This window comes from Mirounga leonina, unplaced genomic scaffold (assembly GCF_011800145.1).
Source record: "Mirounga leonina isolate KUSES-001 unplaced genomic scaffold, KU_Mleo_1.0 Mir_174, whole genome shotgun sequence".
Lineage (NCBI taxonomy): Eukaryota > Metazoa > Chordata > Mammalia > Carnivora > Phocidae > Mirounga > Mirounga leonina.
This window is the reverse complement of record NW_023270451.1, coordinates 20490413-20516129: the sequence shown is the minus strand read 5'-3', so window position 1 is coordinate 20516129 and position 25717 is coordinate 20490413. Positions and strand designations below refer to the sequence as shown.

Genomic DNA, 25717 nt, shown 5'->3' with positions numbered 1-25717 from the left:
CACATCGGGCTCCCTGCCCATCGGGGAGCCTGCTTCTCCCTCTGCCTGCCGCTCCCCCCTGCTTTGTGCATGCTCTCTCTCTCTCTCTGACAAATAAATAAATAAAATCTTAAAAAAAAATAACAATGCTGTCAGGATAACTGTTGTTTTATTAAAGAGGAAACCGAGGTTCAAAGAGATTAAGTATCATATTTCATCAATTCTAAGATGCCCATTTGGAGTGCATTGTACAGTCAGTCACTGCCAGTGGGCTCCAGTCACGACTGAGTAGTTACTGACTGTACACATGATAGAGAACTTGAAGAATTAGTCAGTGACTTGGATGAAAATCCTGCCGATACGGTGGCGCTCTTGATCGCACAGAGGACAGAACTGTGTGGGAAAACACAGACATCGAAAACTCTTGAATGGAAAAGTGATGTGAAAGAACAGAACTGTGAGGGAGAAGACATTTTTGGAATACCTTCATCAGATTATTTCACTCAAATTTTAATTGTGATGTATGTTCAAGAACAATACATAGTAAAAATCCAAACCTGAAGAAGTCTAAGGAGCCCTTTTACTAAGTATAACTAAAACTTCTATGTGATGAAAAAGAGTTGTGTCATAGTTTAGTTGGCTGTTGTCTTCCTTCTTTAGTGGTCCATTGAAATAATAGTAGATCTTAAAATAGATGGTGTTTTAGATTCTGTGAAATACACAAACATGCCTAGCGTCACCTAGCGGGAAAGGTACAGTCAGAACCTCATAAGCCCGTCCCCTGAGGCACTGCAGTGAACTGTGAAGGGACTAGGATTGGACACTTTTTAATCTTACTCATAATTAATGTCTGATGTTTTGTATTTCAAGAATTTGAGAATTGTCACGGGGAGATGGCAGTGATAAAAAATCTTGTGTCTTTAAAAAACAAAACAAAACATTGTTGTCTTTAACATTATTGGAGAAACCTTGAGTCTCCCAGATGTGGGATAAATAATGGTAACATTACATCCATATAACACATGGTACTTTTCAGAGCACTTACATACATGCATATTACCTGATTATTGTAACAAGTTGTGTCACCCTGTGTCATCCTCCCATCGACCAGTGAAGACACTGATACAAGTGGAAATTAGGTGAAATGACTATACTGCTAAGAAGTAAGAATGAACAGATCCCAAAGGAGAACCGAGAGCATAATCCATGAAGCCTCTAATGCTGAGCCTGGCAGACAGGTCCTGAATAGCATGACTGAACTGGATAACTTCCCAGATTTGGATGGATATTGGAAAGACAGGGATTTTTTTTTTCTAATTGAAGTATAAGAAACATAAACAAGTGCACTTATCTCAAGCGTGCATGCAACTTGATGGCTTTTTACTAATGTAATTGCCACCCAGATCAAGAAAGAGGACTTTTCCAAAGGCTTCTTCATGCCCCTTCCCAGACCATAACCCTCTCCCCAGAAGTAATGACTACACGGGTTGTTTCATATAAAAGTTTGCACTTTCTTGTGTATAGCTTTGATTACTCAACATCGTATCCGTGAGAGTTTTTGTTCTCCGTGTACCAGTAGTTGTGCTAAACAGTTTCCTAAGTGGTTTAAACTAGTTTGTAGTTTTCCATCAGTGCCTTGAGAGGGTCAGTTGCTCCATATCTTTTTCAACACTTGGTGTTGTCACCTTAAGCCATTGTAATGGTGTCTAGTTATGCTTTTAATTTTCAATTCCATGGTGACTAATAAGGGTAAGCACTTTGGGCGCCTGGGTGGCTCAGTTGGTTAAGCGACTGCCTTCGGCTCAGCTCATGATCCTGGAGTCCTGGGATTGAGTCCCGGGATTGAGTCCCACATCAGGCTCCCTGCTCAGCGGGGAGCCTGCTTCTCCCTCTGACCTTCCCCCCTCTCATGCTCCCTCTCTATCTCATTCTCTCTCTCAAATAAATAAATAAAATCTTTAAAAAAAAAAAAAAGGGTAAGCACCTTTTCGTAAGCTCCTGGACATTTGGATTTCCTCTTTTGTGAAGTGCCTATTCACATCTTCCACCATTTTTAAAGATTGTGTTATATGTCTTTTTCTGATTGATTTGTAGGAGTTCTTTATATGTTGAGGGTGTAAGTCCTTTGTCAGATAATGTGCAGTGCTAAAATCTTTACCCAGTGTGTAGGAACTTGAATGGGATCCTTCTCCTCTCCACTCAGAACGTCAAACATGATTTGAACATCACTTGCATCTCTCTTATCCAAGCACTTTAAAATACAGAGAGGCAGGACATTTCCCTAATGCCTTTTTAGCCTATTTTGACCATTTTAAGTATCTAGTAAAATATTTTTAACTACAAACTAAACATATGTGGCAGATCGTGAAGCCTCATAACTAGGCTTTTAAATGTTAGAAACTTCATTTGCAATGTGCATTTTATATACCCCCAATATGCTGAAAATACAATGCTAGATGAGAAGAGTTTTATGAACTTTAAGTATGAGAAACAATTCTTTTGCCCACTGTTCTACTTTATAAATACATTGTGTGTGTGTGTGTGTTGGGGGGTATAAATACCATATTCCTCTTAGATGTATAATAGTATAAAATAAAAGTAAATCACATTCAAGTATAAGCTATTAAGGAAACCTCTTGGCAAACCAACAGGTGTCATGTCTGACAGATTGATTTAAATGACCCTAAAACCTGTGCTGAAAGTTGCCTGGTGCCCCTATTTTTTATATTTTCCAAAGATTGCTTCCTATTAACTTAAACATGTGGTTGGCAAAAGGACATTTATATATATAATTATATTAAATTGTATTAAATATTAAAATTATTTATCATTACATTATATAAATTTTATAAAAATATATTTTTATAAATATATATGTATATATAATTTTAACTGGCAACCACAGAAGAACACCAAAAAGTAAAAATCAGGGGTGGCAGGTGGCTTAGTAGGTTGAGTGTCCCGACTCTTGACCTCAGCTCAGGTCTTAATCTTAGGGTCGTGAGTTCAAGCCCTGCATTGGGCTCCATGCTGGACGTGAGGGCGCCTGAGTGGCTCAGTGGGTTAAGTGTGGACTCTTGATTTTGGCTGGGGTCATAATCTCAGGGTCTGGAGATTGAGCCCTGCATGGGGCTCTGCACTGAGCATGGAGCCTGCTTAAGATTCTCTCTCCCTCTACCCTTCCCCCATGGCTCACGTGCATGTTCTCTCTCTCTCTCTCTCAAAAAAAAAGTAAAAATCACCCACAATCCTACCAATTTAAACACTTGACAGAAAAAAGCAGAAGTTTCTTCCTTTTGTTCCTCCTTCCTGCCTCCACCTCCGGTGGTAACAACTTTTAACTGTAGCTATATCTCCTTCCAAAAATTTTTATATGTGTTCAAATAAGGTTGCCAGATTTAGCAGATAAAGATACTCAGTTAAATTTGAATTTCAGATAGACAACAACTACTTCTCCATATAAATATATCTCACATATCGCATGGGACATAGTTAAACTAAAAGAGTACTTGTTGTTTATCTGAAATTCAAATTTAACTGAGTGTTGTGTGTTTTCTCTGGCCACCCAGATGCAGACACAGCAACACATACATTAACACGTACACTTGCCTTTTATCAAACTCAAATCAAGCTGTATGTATTACCCTAAGGCTTATTTATGCCTTTTGCGGTTGGTTTATCCAGCTTACAGAAATACCCAGGTTCTTCCGAATGGCTGCTTCATATTACACTGTATTTATCTCTCCTCCTGTTGGTAGATATCTTAGGTATTTCCTTTTTTTTACTATTTCGAACAACCTACCATTGACTGGGGATTGACTTATGATAGACTTGTGCTGTTGCTTCTGTAAGATGAATACGTAGAAGTGGAATTACTAGGTCAGAGCGTATTTTAAAAACATTGTTTGTTCAATTCCTGTATACTTACTCAGTGAGGCCCACGGCGTGGGCCGCTGAGGGCCAGGTGCACCTGACACACCAGGTCAGGAGGAGCCCAGGCGAAGCTCATGTTTCAGTGTGAGCACCTTGCTTGACCTCTCAGAACCGGCCTCCCCTCCTCCACTGTCCGCCCCAGGAGACCAGGCCCTGTTGTTCTTCAGTGGGGCACAGCGCCTGCCATGAAAGGTACCATGTGACACTAATTTAGAATGAATGACTGTGGATTTACTCAAGGGCTTGTTGGGAGGATTAAACGAAATAACGTCTGCGGAGTGCCTGGGATGCTTGTTTTTCTCATCCACCCCCATTTCCAGTTTCTCCCTTAGCGTTAAGGGCCTCTAACTTAGTAAGGAAGACACCATGGTACAGTAAAGTAGGATAAGTTCTGTAAGAGAACCGTACGTAGAGGGCTGTGGGTTACAGAAGGTGGCACCTACCTTAGCCTGGGGGTGTGAGGAAAGTTACCCAGGACTTGGCCAAGATCTACTGAAAGTATGTCTTGAAAAATAAATTGGAAAGAGCCAGACAGACAAGATGTGGGTGTGTTGTGGGGAAAGGGCAATGGAGGGAACATCGCAGGCAGAGGAGACAGCATTGAAGGCGGGCAAGATAGGGGCGCCTGGGTGGCTCAGTTGTTAAGTGTCTGCCTTCAGCTCAGGTCGTGGGATCGAGCCCTGCATCGGGCTCCCTGCTCAGCAGGTAGCCTGCTTCTCCGTCTCGCACTCCCCCTGCTTGTGTTCCCTCTCTCGCTGTCTCTCTCTCTGTCAAATAAATAAATAAAATCTTTAAAAAAGAAAAGAAAAGGGGCAAGATATTGGGGAGCCTGGGTGGCTCAGTCGGTTAAGCGTCTGCCTTTGGCCCAGGTCATGATCCTGGGGTCCTGGGATCGAGCCCCATGTCAGGCTCCCAGCTCAGTGGAAAGTCTGCTTCTCCCTCTGCCCCTCCCCCCTGCTCGTCCTGCTCTCTCTCTCACGCTCTTTGTCTCTCTCTCAAATAAATAAATAAAATCTTAAAAAAAAAAAAAGATATAATAGAGTTCGTCACCTTTGGACCATAGAAACAGCCAGAAATAAAACCAGAGGTGGTTAGGGATCCGACATTAAAATGCTTTAGGTAGCAAGCTAAGCTCTGCCTTTGTCTTATAGTGAACAATAGAGGACTTCTGTATGATTCAGATTTATATTTTAGATATATTTTGAGTCGACACTGTGGAGAAAAGATTAAAGATGCCTCAGTCCAGAGATAGATAGCTTATTTGTGTTGGAACACTATTACAATCATCCAGGCAAGAGATACTGGCAACTTGACAAGGACCTTGGAAATGGGAGAAAAGGGCTGGTTTCATATGTAATTTAGGAACTATAATTACCAGGATTTGGTGACTGATTAGCTATGTGGTCAGAAGAAGAGAAGGAATCTAAAATGTCTGTCAGATTTTGACTTGATCATTTAGGTAGGTGGTGATACCATTTATAAGGTAAGAAATATATAGGCTGAAGAACAGAGTTTGATGGGGATGGAAAAACTATTATTATTTGGGGACATACCGAGATTACAGTTGCTGTGGAATATTCCAGAAAATGTGAATAGGAAGCTTTGAAGTCTGCACATCTAAAACTCAAGAGAGCGGTCCCAGCTGCCATTATGACTTGGGATACATCAGAATATGACCAAATGTTGGAGCCATGAATAAATACGGTGAGGAGGTTAAGGCAGAATTTAGAATTTAAGATACTTTGGAGATACATAATTGGGAACACAAACAAATGGTGAATGTAACCACTGTAGGCAAAAGAACAGGGAGCTTACCAGAGACCCAGAGAAGGTAATACTGAAAAGCCCAGATGAAAGTGGAGACCATGATGTGGTGATTTTCTATCAGCAGCTTTAATTGTAGGAGTAGGGCTGGGCAGGTAGTTACTAGAATGAGGCCTTGGAGAATCAGCGTGAGGAGAAGTGCGAGAGAGGATTTTGTGGTGCCTAGAAAGAGAATGATCAGAAATACTGACTGGGAGTTTCAGGTGCGCCAGGAAAAGATTGGGAGGCAAAAGAGGGGCAGGTTTGAGACAACGATCAGTCCCGGAAGTTTTGGGGAGGGACATCCTTAACCCAGAGCCACACTCAGTGTATATATGTACCTATACCTAGATCTCTTAAAATACTAAGTTCTCCAGCCCATCTTTCCTGGACAATTCCTATTGCACTGCCTATTTTAATGGTTAACTTGCTGAATTCTTTGTAAGACAATTAGATTCTTAACCTCATTTTCATTTTTGCCTTGGTGCATAGCTCTTCAATTCCATTTAGCTTAAAGATCCTTTTCTCTTGACCTCCATGCTTTTCCTGACAAGATACGACCACCCAGAGCCTCTTCTTCCTGTATCGAAGGAGTTATTAGTGAGGAGCATATGGTTCTCCTCCCCCTGGAGATGCATTTGCTCTCTCCTTACAGGCTCAGCTTAAAAATTCAGTCCTTGCAACAACATGGAACAAAAAATGTTGAGCCCCCATAAACAGCTGTGCATGCAACTTTACCCAAAACAGATAATATGCACAGATGTGTTTATGGGAAGGAAGCATGAATACACAGTGTGTTGTTTTCAGCTTCTCACCACTGCAAGGATTTCTTTTCTTTTTCAAGGAAAGAGGTACATTGTGGTAAGCAGTGTTTTATGACCTATAATAAAAACCCTTGTAAAGACCATTTTTTGACCAAATGAAGCTAAGTGTTCTTTTCAGAGTTCTCATTTGCTCCTCTCCCCCTCTCTGTATTGGAATGCACATAGTTCAGCATTAATGGATAACATAAGGAAATAACATCACAAATTCTAATTCTTATTTGTTAAGCTGGGAAAGCAACCAAAGTTAATTATGTAATAAAGTTCATTAGTAATGTTTTTCCCTACTCAGTAGTAGCTTCTGAATATATATGTTGATTAAGTAAAAAATTCTATTGCATTCTTAGAGTAAATGATTGTGATCACATGAAAACAGCCATCAGAAAGTTTGAGGGGACGTCCCCAGTTGGAGGCCTTGTAGAAAAATCACTTCAGGTACAAAGTAAAAAGCAACTTAAAACCACCTTAGAAAGTTGGGTTATTTACAAAAAGAGGCCTATAATGCATTCCATGAATATTAACAGTTAATTTCTGAGGATGCTTCTAGATCTAAGATGCTAGCGATCTTTAGACTTTCAAAATAAAGAACAGGCAACACAACACTTGATTTAGTTAAAATAAATATTTTAAAATTTGCCGTTTAATATGCTCACAGTAGTGCTTGTTGATCTTAATAATGACTGTTTGGGAAGATGAGAGGCTGTCCATGTACTACCAGGAGAAAACTAGATGGATCTGAACTTAGCCAGATGCCATTGCTAATGATGGGTCCTCTTCTGGACTTAGTGGCACCAGTCCCGAAGCTGGGAGGTTCACACACTAGTTTGAGCCTTCACAACCAGCCTGCAAGAAAGTGTTATCCCCATTTTATGGATGAGGAAACTAGGGCTTGATGCTAGGGGAGGCGAGCTTAAATAACAGGCCCAAGGCCACCCAGCATGTAACCTGGAGATGTAGCGGAGCCCTCAGAAGATGGCCTGTTGAAGTTGACCCGTGAAACACTCGCATATTGCATTTGTCTCTTGAATCGACTTTCCCCTTGTTTTCCCTTTCTGATGTTCTAATGCAGACCTTACTGTCTTACGTCTAGAGTAGAATAATAGCCTCCTTATAGCACCTCCCATCTATTCTGTATGCTAAACCATCAGTAACGACACACCATTCTTTTACACAGGTTCACTAGTTTCCTGCTGACTACAAGATAAGGCTCTATAAACTCCCACAGGCTCAGCAGTAAAACCCTTTGCGGGGCGGTCCCATTCAGCAGCAACCCCTCTCCAGGGGCTGTTGCTGGGCCTTGAACACCTAGGCAGTTGTCCTCCAAAACCTCTGCTAATGTGGTCTTCCAGGCACATGCTTCCCCAACACCTAGTAGTACTCCAAGGTCAGTGTGGATGCTGCCTCCTCCTCAGTGCTTTAGCTCAGCGCCTGTAACACCTTACGCCGTTTGTCGTCCTTGCCGTATACTGACTTCAAGGGTGTAGGTGTACATTTACATCTTCTCTCCCCATCCAGACAAGGGTGCCCTGAGCCTCTGTCTTAGGTGTGTGTGTGTAACATCACCTACACGATGCCTGACACGTAGTAGGGACTTCCTGTTTCTTTGAACTAAGTGGCAGCAATGCGTTGTGTTCACTTTACACCATGCAAAGTACTTAAATATGTCATGTCCTACTTATTATACGTAATTATATATTATTACAGTATATGTAATTATATATAAATATATAATATCTTATTAAGTCTCTTCAGGGTTATTTCCATTTTTATAGATGTGAAAACCAAGGCCCACAACTGTTGCAAATGACTTGCCTTAAATTATATAACTAGTAAGTAGAAATTCAGATGCAACGCTCTTAGCTCTAAATTCAGTGGCCTTTCTTTTAAATCATACTGCCCTCAAAAATGGAAATTTGCATCTCACATGTAGATGGCTTGCTTAGGTTATATACATTTGCAAGAGAAATTTCTTTTGTCTTTCCACTTGGCAAATACTCAATAAATTCTTAGTGAATAACTGATAAACCACAACGGAAAATTGTTAGTTTTCACTAACGACTCAGGAATCAACTTAATTAGTGAGGATGTTTTATATAACTCCTGTACACAGAGCCAAGAGCAAAAGTCATTATATTTCATCTTCATGCCTGTCTATGCACTGTTAAGTAATTCATCAAATCAAGTAAAATCAACAGATTTCCCTGTGTAAGGTGCCTTGTTGGATTCCATGGAGAGTATAAACAAGCCCCACATTCCTATTTCTCAAGAAATTTACAGTCTAGCTCAATAGCAGTTGACAATTTAAAAAACAAATCAAATATTTAATATACAATAATAATAAATATATCTCTGCAGCTCTGTGATGGAGGCAGGGCAGAATTTATCCTGATTTTTTAAAAGATTTTATTCATTTATTTGAGAGAGAGAGAGCGCAGAAGCACAAGCAGGGGGAGAGGCAGAGGGAGAAGAGGAAGAAGCAGACTCCCTGCTGAGCTCAGAGACCCATGCAGGGCTCAATCCCAGGACCCTGAGATCATGACCTGAGCCAAAGTCAGACACCTAACCGACTGAGCGACCCAGATGCCCCATCCTGATTTTTATGAATAAAAAACTGAGGTTCAGAAAAGTTGGGCCTTGGTTAGTCAGTTGGCTAGTGGCGAAGAGGAAATGGAAATTAGTCGGTAGCACTGGATTAGGAGACCACACTTCGAGAAACATTGATGTGGTGATATGAAATTAAAGGATTAGAAGATTTAGCCAGTGGTCTGATTCTGCACCCAAGTGATGTCTTAAGCAAAGTAATTTGATCTATAGAATGCTGCTCTTAGGGGGCGCCTGGGTGGCTCAGTTGGTTAAGCGACTGCCTTCGGCTCAGGTCATGATCCTGGAGTCCCGGGATCGAGTCCCGCATCGGGCTCCCTGCTCGGCAGGGAGTCTACTTCTCCCTCTGACCCTCCTCCCTCTCATGCTCTCTGTATCTCATTCTCTCTGTCTCAAATAAATAAATAAAATCTTTAAAAAAAAAAAAAAGAATGCTTCTCTTAGGGATGAGAGAGAGAAGTGACTTACTTAGAGTCATACCTCTAACTGTGGAACTGTGTGCTAAAATCCATGTCTCTTGATGATCAGGTTGCAGGAATTTTGGATAGAGTTGGTAAGATAGAAAGAAAACATCTTTCACTGTTTTTATTCCATGCTTCAGTGTTCATTATAGACCTAGGGATATTATATTTCTGAAATAATGAAGCAAAAGTCTTAACACACATATGAAGATGCTCTAATGGCTAACAGGTAGGAATACTGATCTCTGTGCTATGCCTCTTTGGTCCCTATCCCCTAATCCACACCTACTTTTTCTGTTTCCCTAGAGTTTTATCACCTGCCAGAGTATTCCTCCTTGGGAAGAGAGTCAGTGAGTTCTTTTTAAGCTCATGGTGTTTGTAGACTTCATAGTCATTTCCAATGCAGTTTGGGTCTCACTCCTCTGTGAAAAGTCATTGAACATTTACAGACACCTATTAATACAGTGTCCTAGAAGTCTAGTATATCTGAAGGAAGAGTGATTAAAGCAGAGGCCTCTTTCAGAAGATGGGGCCATAGAGCAGTGAGTGAGTAAAGTTGGAGGAAGTCCTCAGGAGTCCAAGATCGAAGACCAGAGAGCCAGATGGGCTTTGTCTGAGGGCATTCAAGCATGAGAATGATCTGATGGGATCAGGTCTGCATGTCAAAAAGATCAGGCTAAGGGCACCTGGGTGGCTCAGTCTGTTAAAAACCCAACTCTTGATTTCAGCTCAGGTCATGATCTCAGGGTCGTGAAATGGAGCTGGCACTGGGCTCCACACTCAGCGGGGAGTCTGCTCCAGATTCTCTCTCTCCCTCTCCCCCGTCCCTCCCCCTCCAACTCCCACTCCCTCTCTCCCTCTCTCTAAAAATAAACAAATCTTTAAAAAAAATGTTTGGCTAAAGATAGTATACAAATAAAAGTAGAATAGCACATGACCATTAAAAATTGGGCAGTAGATCTGTATTCCTTTACATGCAAATGAGTTCAGTATACATTATGATGTGAAAAAGGAAATTACAGAATCATATATACTAGTATTCCATTTATAAAACAGAAAATAACTTTCTATTTGAGAATACGTGTATAGAAAAATTAGGGAAGGATACACCAGTATGTTAATTGTGGTTATCTTTGGATGGGAGAATTGTGGGTGGTATTTATGTTTTTCCTTGTGTTTTGATTTTTTTTATATTAACAGTGAATATGTGTTACATTTCTAATCAGAAACATAGAAGATCTTTTTCTTTTGGAGAACAGCGAAGGGGAGGGAGGGATCCAGTGTGAAATGCCATGCCAGGGTTAAGTTAGGAGTAGAATGTCCCATTGGTTGTGGCAAACGAGTGGTTATTAGTGATCTTGCACGAGCTGCCACAGCTCCATTCACTGTAGTGACATGATGTGGATGAGAAATAGGAAAATGTGCATTGCTGTGTAAAGATCATTGTCTGAGAAAAGAAGGGGAGGGACGCCTGGCTGCCTCAGTTGGTGGAACATATGACTCTTGGTCTCAAGGTGGTAAGTTCGAGCCCCATGTTGGGTGTAGAGATTCCTTAAAAATAAAATCTTAAAAAAAAGAAGGGGGTCACTTGGGTTGTTTATTGGTCAAGGGACAACAGAGAGGGTAAGGGAATGGCTAGTTAGAGCAATGGCGACTTGAATAAGCTGAATTGAATGTGACCCAGAGTGTAGGAGGAAGATGAATACTATGTAGGAGGAAGGAAATCTTTCCTATCAGAAGATAGAGAGGGCTAGGTGCCAGTGCTTATAAATTTATAGGTGGACACAAGGGAGGTAATAGCATTCCCTTGATGGTCTGCGTTTCTCCCTGTAGTGGAGCGTAGGCTAGAGTGCTAAGAGAAGAAAGGAAGACGATAACGTAGGGAGACAGTGGTAAAAATTCAGACTATAAGGACAGCAAGAGGGCTTATTAGGGACCAGTAGGATTACCTGGCACTATGATAACCAGGATTGGAGGCTGACTTCATATTGATAATGGACACATACATGATCATTCCCCCCTGAACCCAAACAGCTCTCTGCAATATAGGTATAACAGCCAAGAAAGAAAGAGTGGTTGGGCTAATTGAGGGTTAAGCTTCGTATAGAAGATAAGATAAAATGACCAACAAGAGAGAGGAGGGAATTGGCAGATCTAGCAAATGGTGTGTGAAGAAGTTGCTCTCCAGATTTACTTAGTTATGCTGTCTAATAAGCTTCTGTAAATTTAAGTGATATATTGATATCCAAATAAATGTAATTAAAGTAATTTAAACATTTTTTAATTAAAATATTTTATATCAGAGTTGAGTGATCACACATTCCTGTTTTTAGCCATGGGAATAAATGGCAAATAATGGAATGGGGTTAAAGAAGTCAAAGGTCTCTGAGGTTAAGGTGCTAGCTTGGGCATCCTGCATAATGTTGAAGTCATGCAGGAAAATGGTGACTGTAGGGTAGAGGGGATGAGACCCTGAGGAATGTGGAGGATTGATAGCAGGTGATAGCGATGAAGAAGAGGATGTTGTGACAATAAATGGAAGGAGGTGTAAGTTTCAAAGAGAAAAAGATAACCACCCGGAAGTGATAACCGGCAACAAGAAAGGAATGTTGGTACACGCCCTGTGACGGGGGAGGGGGCGTCAGGCAAAGAGCTGTAAATGAAAGATCGTGACCTTAACAGGTTTTAGTTAATGTAATTTTAGTTAAGTTTGATTGGTTAGAATAATTTTCAACTGCACATTATAGAACACTCAATGAAAAAATAGCTTTAAATAAGGGCATTATTGCTGTAACTACGGGGCTGGAGGTGGGCAGCCCGAGCTGATGCAGCTATTCAGCAATATCCTCGAAAACCCACTCTTCCCCTCATTACACTCTGCAGATGATGTCTCCCTTTGTGTTTCAAGATGGTTGCTACAGCTGCAAGGTCATATCCTCAAGCAGTAGCACTTCTAGTGTAAGATGCCCGGATGGGGGTGGGGGCTGGGAGGTGAGAAGGAAGTACAGCAAGAATTTTCTACTGTGGTCCTCTTATAAAGGGGAAAAATACTTCCCGAAACTCTGGAGCAGATTTGCCCATATGTCTCATTGGCTAACACTAGGTCTCATGTCCATCCCTGGATCAGTTCCTAACAAATGGGAATGTGATTACCTTGGACCAATCCTTCATGTCTGGCAACCAACAATGTCTTACAGGAGGCAAATAATAATATGCTCCACTCTGGAGCAGAAAACCAACTTTTGTAATACATTACCTCATTTGGAGAGGAGGGAAGTACTTAAGTGAGGGGAAAATTCTCAAAAGAGGGAAATGAGAAGGAGAATGGGGAAAAAGATAAGAAGGTATTTTTCCAAATGCAGCCATTAAAAAGCATATTGTTAAAAAAAATTATTACGAAGAATATGTGGTGAAATGGGGAAATATCCACAGTGCGTTGTTAAATGTTTTAAAAAGATCACAAAACAATGTGCATAGGACAAAAATCATTTGGATCATTAGTCAATAACCTCTAGGCACTTGTGCTTTGTATTTTTTTTTATGCAATGCTGATTTTTATATCCTGCTCTGAAAAAAGTTATAATTAACATTGCTATTTGTAGTTTCAATTCCCGATGACTTTCCACTGTGGGTTAATAATAGCCATCATGGTGACATAATGATTCCTTCTTTCAGACTGTCCATTTAGTCATTGCATTGTCCTTCAAATACCAACATTTCCAGCCTCGGTGAAAATTAGTTGTTCTTTTCTTATTTCTAGTTAGTTGAAACCGATTCTTTACTTACTTCAGCATTATCATCACTTCCAGGAATGAATAATATATGGATTCTTTTCATTCTCTCTTTAGAATACATATTTTATTAATAAAATTGGCATACAAAGCCACTTTTATTATGCTTTTATCCAGTTGCCTAGAAGCAGTAAAAATAGAAAGTCAGCACTTGCAATTAGGGGCCTTGCCTTTGTTTCTGCCGAAGAGTCCCAAGGCGATGTGTTGCCCTTACTCAGTTATCCCATTCCCACCCACCCCACCCCTGGCTGGGGCACAGTGTGATGAAGTGACAGAGAATAGGAGACAGCTTGACTGGAACAAAGCTCACATGTGACTCTGGCAGCTCATCTCCAGGTCCTCCCATTTATTGTTTGCTTTGAATTCATGAATTACAGCTTTCCAGGTGATCTGAAGTTTTAAGGAACCGGCTTTAACCCCCCTCTTGCTTTGTCAGAATTTGTTTTGCCCTTTGTGATTTAGATGTGATTTTAGGCATTCTTTGGGGACTCCTGAGGACCAAAATGAGAAGTGGGGGGAACCTGTTGATAAAGCAGTCTTTGCAGCCCATTGTTGTTGTTGGGAATTGATCAGTGGAAGCATGAAGGAGCTTCTGTCAAGTTTTGAAGTAGAATAAAGGTGTGTACCATACAGTCAGCTTGATGTGGAGACATTCAGCAGATTCTCCCTGTGCACAGAAATAGGAGTGAGTGAAGTCACCAGTGTTTGAAGGACCTGCCAGCTGACCCAGACGTGGCTTCGTTATTCACTACTCCATTGCTTTGTGCAGTAATATCATACCATACTTTACAGGTGAACTGTGATTTTAAAAGATCCTAGGACTAAATCTGGCAATTCCACTTCTGGGTATGTATATCCCAAGTAATTGAAAGCAGGGTTGCAAAGAGATATTTGTACGCCCACGTTCGTAGCAGCATTATTCACAGTAGCCAAAAGGTGGAAACGACCCATATGTCCATCAACAGATGAATGTATAAGCAAAATGTGGAATATACATACAATGGAATATCATTCGGCCTTAAAAAGGAAGGACATTCTGACATATGCTACCACGTGATTGAATCTTGAGGACATTTTGCTAAGTGAAGTAAGCAAGTCACAAAAAGACAAATACAATATGATTCTAGTTACACTGAGGTATCTGGAGTAGTCAGATTCATAGAAATAGAGAGTTAGGAGAGTGGTTGCCAGGGTCTGGAGAGGAGGGAGAAATGGGGAATTGTTCAATGGGTATAGTTTAAGTTTTGCAAGATGGAAAAATTCTGGAGCTTGGTTGCACCACAGTGTGAATAAACTCAGTACTGAACTCTACACTCAAGAATGGTTAAGATGGGGGCACCTGGGTGGCTCAGTCATTAAGTGTCTGCCTTCGGCTCAGGTCATGATCCCAGAGTCATGGGATCAAGCCCCACATCGGGCTCCCTGCTCCGCAGGAAGCCTGCTTCTCCCTCTCCCACTCCCCCTGCTTGTGTTCCCTCTCTCACTGTGTCTCTCTCTGTCAAATAAATAAATAAAATCTTAAAAAAAAAAAAAAGAATGGTTAAGATGGTCAGTTTTATGTTATTTGTATTTCACCACGATTAAGAATTTTAAAACATATAGTCATGATCCACAAAAACAAAAAAAGATTCTAGGACTAGCCCTAGAATTGTCATTATTATTATTGTCATTATTATTAAAGGGCTCTCCTTTCTTTATGGCTTTTACCATCACCCTTTATGTGTAAGCGATCGTGATCTTTTATTTCTATTCCTAATCATAACCCCTACCTTAAACCAACATGGTGTCAGTTTAATGTAAAATACCTTTGTTGTATGTGATCCATTTTAGACTCTAGACTCCTGTAATACCCTCCATAGAAAACAAGCTAGATAGGAGGCCTTTGTAGGAAACAACAAATCATTATGAAGATACTTGAAACTTGAATAACAAATTTGAAAACACTGTAATTTACACATTATAAGGAGGACAAAAATGATTGACTACAGGTTGTGTATGTCTTATTTTTAGTTTTTAAATAGATAGGCTGTTGATGTACATTTTTGTCACTAAAACCTTGAGGACATGACTATGTCAACATAGATAAAGCCAAAAATCCAGAATTGTCCATTGAAAGCTGTTATTTGTGTGATTTACTATATGGTATAAATTGGGTGTTTTAGTGTCTTTTGGAACTAATTACACTATGTAGTTGGAAAAAAAGACCCAATGATAAAAGTTTTTCCCATTAGAAAAGCTTGAGGTAAGTTTTCAGTTTGTTTGTTTGTGTGTTTGTTTTTTGAAGAAATAACAGGATTGAACCTTTAGAACACCTATAAGAAATTATTACACAGCTTTACAGATTTCTAGTATTCAGACTGAAGTCCAGAATCTTCTAAGGGGGTGACCAAGGACAAAACCCCACCCAAAATCACTGGGAGCCAGACTTCATTCCATGATGGTGTCCTGTTGAAACATGCTTCAGAAAGATACAGAATGAGGACACCAAGTGACTGTTAGGTATCCTAAGTATGACTAGATGTTTAAACCTTTGCTACCAGAATTGTGCACTGTAATGTAAAAATCTCTGTTTAACATAAAGAGCCTTAATTGGCAGTATCCGTAGTTTCATTGCCTTGTATCACCAGGATTACTGTGAAATATGTATCTTGTATAAGATTAATTTAGATTAAAATCTTGAGGAGCTAATTTAAAAGTATGTCTCACAATACTATAAACTGAGATCGAACAGATAATAAACTTAAGTAAAGAATCCTTTGAAATGTCTTTGATCCAAGCACTTGTGATTCTGAAGGAAAGGTGTTTTTCCTGCCTTGTTTAGTGTTACAGTTTTATTCATTCATATCATTCTCAGGAATTGGGACCATGTCTTATTCTTCTTTTTGATTGGAGTCCCTGACATAGCAGAGTGTATTCTCCCTTCGAGATTAGGTGTTCCAGTGAATGACAGTTAAAGATTGAGGAGGGTTCAAACATAACGCTTATTGTAAGTCTATAACGTGCATCAACCTACCTCACAGGTGAATTACTGAAGATAATGAGACTTGGGCAAAAAATTTATAAATCATTTAATTTAAAGCTCACATAGTTCCCCTGGATATTGTAGGGGAACTGTAGCTGGATATAGTAGGTTTAAAAGAAAACCCTATTGGCTCACCGAAAAATTTTTTTGAATAGCCTAATAAAATCTAAAGAATGGTAATCCTTATGTAAAATCAACTTCCCATACATCTATAAGCATCATTTACATAGAATCAGTGTTAGTGCACTTATATGGGTTGGCACTACTTAAACTGTGCTGGTCGTAATAGATACAATGGTGACAAGTCATTTTAATGTACCCCAGACTTTAAATGAAGGGGAACTAGATAGACTCTCAGTATAAGTTCCAAAATAACGCAACTAAAACCAAATAATAATGATTATGGCATATCCCAGGGAGGAAAACCATGCCGCTATTAAAAATCATGTTGCATTAAAAAAAAAAAAGATATATTGTAGAAGAATTTTGTTGACGTGGCAAAAATATTCATAATGAACCATGAAGTATTTTTAAAACAATCACAAAATGATGTGTACAGAATAATGATCATTTTTATTTATAAATACAAGTGTATATTAATATTCTTTATATGTGCTATACGTTATATATAATATTTATATATGTAAATACGATATACTTATACTTACAAATACAGCAACATCTGTAATTTTTGGAAGACCAGAAAGACAAAAATTATTTAACAGTGAAGTTTTCTCTGTTCTCTGAATGGTAGGATTTTGAGTGATTTCTGTTCTTCCTCTGGATTTTTTGAAAAATATTTTTATTTATTTATTTATTTATTTATTTGAGAGAACGCGCGCTCACACGTAAGCAGAGAGAGAGAGAGGGACAAGCATACTGCACACTGCCATCTCATGACCCGGAGATCATGGCCTGAGCCAAAATCAAGAGTTAGACACTTAACCGACTGAGCCACCCAGGCGCCACCTTCCTCTGGATTTTTTTAAAAATTTTATGTTTCTGCATTAAGCATGTACCAATTTAATAAGAAAGACGTAGTACGTCCTATATAAATAAATACCGAAATAAAAGCAATACACACTTTTTTTTTTTCCTCTGGTTCAGGCTTTTTATAAACTTTAGATGGGCTTTATTATTAATTACTTAAAATTTTAACATTTTTATTCTGCTAATTGTCTGCTTAAAGCATCTGAACACTGAAAAATGAACCAAACAGATTTATTCTTTGTACAGTGTTAAATGGGTGGTGTTTAGCATATATAAGAAGGGAAAGATGATAGGCCGGCATGGCATTACTTTGGGTTAATCATGCTATTTGAAATCCAGGGCTTATAAGTCACGTGCATACGTTTCCAGTAATGACTGATTTGCCCCAGTGCTTTCGTTAATATTGCATGCTTCATTTTCACACTGGAAGTGTGTGTATTGTGAGGTGTGTGACTTGCCATGGTTCTCAGGTCCTGAAGGACTGACCCTCACCAGTGCAGTTTTTGCCAAGAGTTTTGCCTTCGAAAACCTAGAATGTAAACCCTCCGAGCCAGAATGTCCATGGAGGTGCATCTCAAAGGGATTCTAGTACACCTGGGACATTGCATACCTCTGCTCAGTGCTTTGTTTCCAATGCTAAGGATTCAGCAAGTTCCTGATGGCACTGGCCACATTGTCTTACAGTTGTTTTTGACTGTCTCCCCTGGGGAAACAGGACACTTGAATGATTGTCATTCATTGAATGCTTACCACGTGCCAGAACTGCACCACCCACTTTGCATACGGTACTTCATGTAATCTCATAATACTATAAAAAATAAGCACTATCTTCTCTTCATTTTATAGAAAACTGAGGCTTTGGTTTTCAACAAGCTGGCATGTAAAGACAGAACTCCCAGCTCTGAACGAAAAACCAGGACCGTGAACCAATAACCAAATATGGTCCAGCTGGTGAACAAGTGTGTCCTTACAGTCTCAGCCGGCTCTGAGGCCCATGATGCTGCCCTCCCATTTTTCTAATCCTTATATGAACAAAATAATTCCATCCTCCCTTGTGTACACCATTTGCACAATATCTTGGAGGGAAGGTCAATCTTGTTAGCCCGAGATTTCGAAGGATCCAGTGGTCAGCATCTTAAATTCCTACTTTCAGACACTGTTTCTGAGGTTTAAATCTTCTCTCTAATTTTACCGGTTCCATAGTTAGAAAAAGATGTGACACTGGTTTATTTTTTGAACACCCCCCCCACCCCGTCTCCATGCCAGTTGATAATAGCAATAAGAGCTGCCATTTATTGAACGCTTACTACTACGCTAAGTGCTTTACAAACAGTGATCCCCTGAAGTAGGTTTTGTTGCTTCCCCATTTTACAGATGGGAGAATGGAGGCTTGGCAAGATTGAATGGCTTACCTGGCTTCACGTACTCATTCAAACATTGATCTAATAAAGGAGTGCTTTGAGGATTTGAACCCACTTTTTCTAGGCTATAGTTGGAATCAAGACTTATCTCTTGGCTAGTGCTGTTACTTGGGGCTAATTATTTACACCTGGGAATCAGTTTCTAGGCCTGTGAAATGGAGGTAATGCTATTATTTACCTCAGTGTTGGGTTGTATATTGAGTTACTAAACAGAATGTGTTTAGAACAGTGCTTGACATGTAGTGACTGCTTAGTGTTCGGTGCTATAAAAGTAGTAGGAATTACCATTAATATTATTATCATTTACTGGATTTTAATTGTTGAAATAACATATTGAACCATATAAAGGTGTATGAGATAAAAAATGTCTCCCTCTTACCACTTACTTCTTCTCCCCAGTTCACTACAGACACCAGTTTGGTATTTATCTTCCAGAATATTTCCCATACCATCTGAAACTATTTTTAAAGTTTACTTTCATTAATAAAATACAGGTCAATGTGAAATTTTTTGTTAGTGACCTTGAGAATGGGAGACTGGAGAGGTAGGAAAGGAGACGAATTCATTTATTCATCGAATGCTTTCCAGCACTGAGGATTCAGCCTGTTGAAATTTCTGTTGGGACAGTTTATTGATTTTCTTTTTTGGTTTTATTTAGGATATGATGTTTCAGCTTCTCCGAGGTCTAGACTTTCTTCATTCTCACCGAGTAGTGCATCGTGATCTAAAACCACAGAACATTCTGGTGACCAGCAGTGGACAAATAAAGCTGGCTGACTTCGGCCTTGCCCGCATCTACAGTTTTCAGATGGCTCTTACCTCAGTGGTGAGTGAGAAAGTGCTATTCTTTGATTAAGCTTATGTTTCCTCTTTTAAATGACGAACTGCCCCCATACCATGCCCCTAAGATTATTACTGCCTGTGCTCAGTTGGTGGACAGAATGTCTTTGCACTTTTTAAAAAGCAGGGCTAGAAAGAAAGGATTTTGCTTACCACTACAGATGCATCCAGACTGGGCTTGTCACAGACAGGACCCATTGCAGAAACCATCCGTTACATTGTCACCACTAGAAAGGAATCAGTTACAAGTTTCCAAATGCTTTTTGCCATAACCACTGTTTTCAGAGCTGCATACACAAAATCTGGGGAAACACAGCTCAAGGGTTTAGGGAAGCAGAGTCCCAGGAACGCTGATCTGTCTGTAGCATCCTGGTTTGAGAAACAGCCAGGTACCTACACAGGTGTGTGAAAGCACTCTTCTGAAGCTATGGTGCTGACTATGAAGGAGAAATTGAATTTACAGTGAACTAGGTTGGCCCACGAATAAGCAGCAGCCTCCCCCCACCCCACCTCCGCTGCTGGGTGATGCCTTCGTCCAAGCCAAAATACAAAGGGTAAACCCAAGGGCCCGTTTTGTCAAAGAATGACAGTTATGGTATCCTAGGGTTTTTTTCCCTCCTTCAGACACAAAACCGTGAAGTAGGCACTAAGAACTTTTATCTTTGGAAGACCTGTTTTACATGCAGTGAATTCATGCAGAGATGCAAAAAGCCAGGGAATATCCCTTTACTATGCTGCTTACTTGGGGTAGGAGGTTGATGCCAAGAATCCCCTTGGGTCCATGAAGACTATAAAAATTGTCCTCCAAGCATTAGATGGAGCCTTAAAAAAAAAGACTCTTCTTGGGTCAATATGTCATTTTTCACATAGTCCATTTCTAGCCTTGAAGCGATTCTCCGTCGGAGCGGCACTGCCCTGGGGGGCGGGCATCGCTGAGAAATGTATGGCAGCATCTTTGGTCATCCTAATGACTTGGGGGATGGCAGTGACCACTAGGAGGCTGATACTCTGCCCACCAAAAAACTGTGTACCCGAATTCACATAATGCCTCAACTGAGGAATAGACAGAAGGGGAGTTGGAAATTCTCTGAGATATCTTGGCTTAGGAAAACATTCAGTTTACAAAAGTGTTCCATTTCCCCACCGCCAAAATATGGTTACTACAACCTGGACACATAAGACCGCATACTTTCCCAACATTTTATGCTTTACCTAGGGCGTCAGAATTTTTACAGAGGTTTCCTTGGAGTGTGTCACCATTGTTGAAAGAGAAATCATGGTTTTGGGGAGACAAAGCACAAGACGGTATTTCAAGGATACGCCTCAGCTTTGGGCTGGTTCGAGTGAGCCTTTGTATTCTTATATAATCACAGCCGAACTGCTGAGTCTGTGTGTTTCCCCAGTGGGAAGGGTTAGGTAGGCTGTGGGCTTCCCTAGAATATAGTTGTGCATGTTGTTTGGCGTCCCTGAGGAAAAGTTTAAATAGGCTTTGTGATTCCAGTGGTCATTGGGGAAGCAAATGGAAGGAACTGATCTCCTTGGGTACTTTAATTGAGGGAAGGATGAGGCATAACTGAGACAGACTCTTTATTTTGATTCCCCCGAAATGGGCACAAAAAACCATAAGTAAAAACAGGAAACCCAGTTGGGTTTTTCTTTATTTTTTTTTTATTTTTATTTTTTTGCTTATTAAATTTGAGGAATGATAGCCCAGCTTGTGCGTAACATCAATTAACATTCCATTCTTGCTGAAAGTTGATATGTTCAGACAGGAAAATGTAGACAAATTATTTCACAGAGAAAAGGGGAAAGGCAGTCATAAATACCTGATTTTTCAGTGTCTAATTCGTACTGCATACTCTGTATTTCATATGGTGACAAAAAGTAAAAAATACTAGCAACTGGGAAAGACACTGGAACAAATTTGACATTATTTGCAAGAACGATAGCTGGAATTTAATGTCAGTAATAAAGGTTATGATTCCTAAAGGGTACTGCATTTAAAATTTTTCCCATTGTTTTGTGTTTTTCTATTTAAGGAAAAGTCCGTTTAGTATAGTGCTGCATTAGTTACCGTATATGTGGTGATATATAAAGACTTAGAATCAGTTTTTCAGACTGAACTGGTATTTATTTTTAGAATTTCTTGAAGAGAAAAAGACTGTGCTCCACTTCCTGGAAATACACATTTTTTAGAGGGTTATGTCATACAGGACCTGGGAATCAACTTAATCTGTGGAATGTTAAAGGAATTACAAGTTAACTGATTCGAAACTGGCATCGTACAGCCATGAGAAATGCTAATATATTAGTTCTCTTCCAAAGCCTGACTCAAATGTCCCCTTCTGGTACTCCCTGCAGAAATCAGTCCCACCTTCCTCGAACTTCAGTGGTTCAGAATGACATCTTACTCATGTCTTTCGTAACACCGTTTTCTCTCTTGGTTGTAATTATTTTTAGGGTCTTCTATATCAGGCTGTATGCTCCTGGAAGGAATTGGCCTTTTGGGAAGAAATTTAGGACCGTTTAAGAGTGGACGATTGTCGTAGCTGTGGGTGGTGCGTAACTTAGGGTGTGTAACAAATACCTGTTTATTTAAAGGTTGTAGAATGAAGACGTGAATGGCTACAGCGAATGCCTCAGACTCAGGCAGGAGGGGCCCCTGGCCTGGATGTCACACTGGCCCTGTACCAGCCGGGCCTCCCTTCGTGGAGCATCGAATCCAGGCTGCCAGGGAGATGCTCCAGCTAGAGTCTGAGACCCCCCTCTCCCTTCCCGCCACACTCAGGGCATTGCAATTCCCTGACCTGAATGGGTCCTTCCTCCTGACAGCAGATTGTACCACTTGTGTGTCCACCCAAGTCTGAGGGCAACAGCTTGCAGACAAACGGGCAGAGTGTGCACATTGGGATGGGAATGCATGTAAATATGCGTGTGAGACCTCTTGTGGTGTAGGAAGGAGCTGGGGACTGTGGAGAGCGGTGGGACCTTGTTACACTTAATACCTGACGTGGGTTATTTCTATCAGAAATTTCTCTGAAGCCATGAAAATCCACTCCTGGGACCAGTATTGAAATACTACTACGTTTGTGGAAAAACAAAGAGAGTAGGTTACAGGGAGGTTCTTTCCATTGCACATAAGTGATGTGTGTAAGGATCATGACTCACGGGTTATATAATCTTGGTGACAGAAGTGTTTCAATAACATATGCTTATTCAACAGAATGACAACAAGGCTAGCTAAAATTATATTTAGGTTCATTCTAAAGTCGGCATTTCTGAGTACTTCCCGTGTCAAATGCAGTGTATGGTGCAACTCGTTTTTGTCTGTCAGGATAAAAGAGAAAAATAGAGAGCAACCACTCAGCCAGCAGTTTTGGCCACACCTGGTTGTGCTCGCAGGTCTGACCCGGAGAGTCTGAGGAGCAGAGCCTGGGACATCACCAGCAGTGTGATGACTCTGATCATCATGAAGCGCTATGAACAGCAGCTCAGGGAGGGAGCAGTCTTCACATCTCTTCACATGTCTGTGATGCAAAATCGTTATTAACCGCTTTTCCGAATTGGACCGTACGGCACGCAGGGTGATACGGTGCTGTTGCTGTCAGATGCAGTGTTTGGAGAACCCCTCGCCAACCACCTTTGCAAGTGGGGAAACTGAGACTCAAGACAAGCAGTTTGTGACCAGGTTAAGTCTGAATTCACCAAGTAGATCATAAATAGCTCAGGAAAATCAAATGTCTGTATTTCTGGCTCTCACCTACCATCCCCTCTCCCTTCCTCCTCTCCACACCGTAGGCTCCAGTACGTCAGAGGGTATGAGACTATGTTCTGTGGAATTACTGGGTTCTACAAAGGGCATCCAGAGATTCCACAAATGTTCCAATAGTCTGTTCTTTAAAATATATTTGAAGTCTTGTTAGAATTGTAATCAAAAAACAACTAGCTCATGCCACATTTTGACACAGTGGAGAACACTAAGGCATGAACTTGTACCTTCTGGCTAACTTACCTTTTTTGTTGTTGAGAGAGAGAGAGAGAGAGCAGGGGGAGGGGCAGAAGGAGAGAGAGAATCCCAAGCAGGCTCAGTCTTACGACCCTGAGATCATGACCTGAGCCAAAATCAGGAGTCAGATGCTCAAGGGCCTGAGCCACCCAGGCTTCCCCTGGCTAACTTATTTTTTTTATGTAGACCTCATAATAAAACTTCGGCCAAACTTGTGCAGACTTGAACGTCTCGTAAATGGATTGTTGCTTCGGGAAAGCCAGACATTCTCTTGATTCACTCCTGTGTGTGTCCACCCCCTTAAAATCACCCGGTTGCATAATTGCGACAGTGCACACGCCATGCTGCGCTCACTGTACGTGAGACTTTTCCGAGGGCCGCCCAGAGCAATGCCAGTATTGATGGTTTTACATCCGCGTGTATTTGCCAGACCACCCAGACACTCCCCCAGGACCGTCACTAGGAAGCTGCCTGTGGATAGAGAGAAGTCGACACCTGAAAATGAGGTCGTTCCTTTTCGTGTCTCTGTAACTCCACGTGCTGAGATAAAGTCCAGGAATGGCCTGCTGCAAACCCATCTCTCCTCTGCAGGGAACAGCCTTACAGTGACTTTTCAGTGTAGTTGGAGGGCCTTTCTACAACCATTAGACAAAAGGTACAATTAGCATTTTTCCTCCAGTGCTTGTGTGTAAGACACATAGTTTGGAGGAAAATTCCACTTTGTACCATAACGGAAAAGTAAGAAGTTTCTCCCGTCTTTTTAGTGACTTAATGAAATTCTCACTAAGTGAATTATATTCCCCTTCACCAAGGGTCTTTTTTTTCCCCACATCATCTATCCTATTAAGAGACACTTGTTGTGGGGGTGCCTGGGTGGCTCAGCCTGTTAAGCATCCAACTCTTGATTTCAGCGTGGATTGTGATCTCAGGGTCATGGGATCCAGCCCCGTGACCGGCTCCCTGGTCAGTGCGGAGTCTGCTTGGAATTCTCTCTCTGTGCCTCCCCCCGAGCTCACTTGCTCACTCGCTCTCTTCTCTCTCTCTCAAATAAAAAAATAAAATCTTTAAAAAAGAGAGAGAGAGAGACACTTGTGTTCTGAAAACCTCTTCCTCTCTGTAGAAATCACCAAAGGACAAGTAAACAGTAAACCTGGGAAGACTTTCATTTGACAGCTCCACAAATTAGAAAAACTCACTTGGGGAATAAATGATTCCCCAAATTACTGTACTTCAGATCATTCATTTATTTAATACCACAATTATTACAAAAACTCAGAATTCCTCACATCCCGATCTTATGACTCTAGCAGTGGATGGTTTCCTACTCTAACCCTAGTTTGGTAGCATTTAGTAAACCCTGGAGGAACTTTGCGGATTCAGAAACTTTTTGATGAGCCAAAGGGAGAAGAATAATGAAATGGAGTCGTAGCATTCAGTCAACAAATAATTACTGATCACTTCCCGTGTGCCAAGCACTGTCAGCAAACCTGAGGGGTGATGGGGACTAGGACAAGGTCTTTGCTCTCATGGAGCTCCTCATCAAAATGAGGAGACAGATCTTCATAAAATAACCACAAAAAGCAATGTATAGTTAGCGACGGACGTGCATTAAGGGGAAGGGACACAGTCCGATCAAGTCCTATGTCTCAGGAACCCTCCTGGGCTGGGGGTCAGGCCAGGAAGCAAGATGCCCAGGGAGGTCAGCAGCATCGTCCTGTCGGAACCTGCCTGGAGGCAGGCCCCCTGGATATGCACATCACAGAGTCTGTGCTCATTCTGTCTGTCTGTGTCTGGAATAGTTCACTTTAGAGCACCCCGCCGGCACCACCAACTTGACAAAGTGAAGCGGGACCAGAGATGGGAGAACAATGTCATCTTTTACGGGAGAAAATAAATTGTTTATGCTTGTTTCCTCTTCGTGCGTGCTGTATTTCCTATGGAGACCTGGCAGGGTTTGTGCCTCAGCTCGGGCAGCCGAGTTGCTCCCCCAGAAGCCTGCAGACACTGCCAGTGCATACTGAGTAAATCAATCCAAGAGCATGAGTCGAG

The 25717-nt window shown here is 40.9% G+C and overlaps 1 protein-coding gene across 4 annotated transcripts in view; it reads left to right on the top strand.

Annotated features, from left to right (window-relative positions):
* The window catches only part of CDK6 (cyclin dependent kinase 6), a 238682-nt gene that overhangs the window by 95566 nt on the left and 117399 nt on the right, over positions 1–25717 (top strand). For all 4 annotated transcript variants that reach the window (XM_035020562.1, XM_035020564.1, XM_035020565.1 and 1 more), the window contains exon 4: positions 19481–19648. In XM_035020562.1, coding sequence (XP_034876453.1) covers positions 19481–19648 — 168 coding nt within the window. The remainder of the gene's footprint in view (positions 1–19480; positions 19649–25717) is intronic.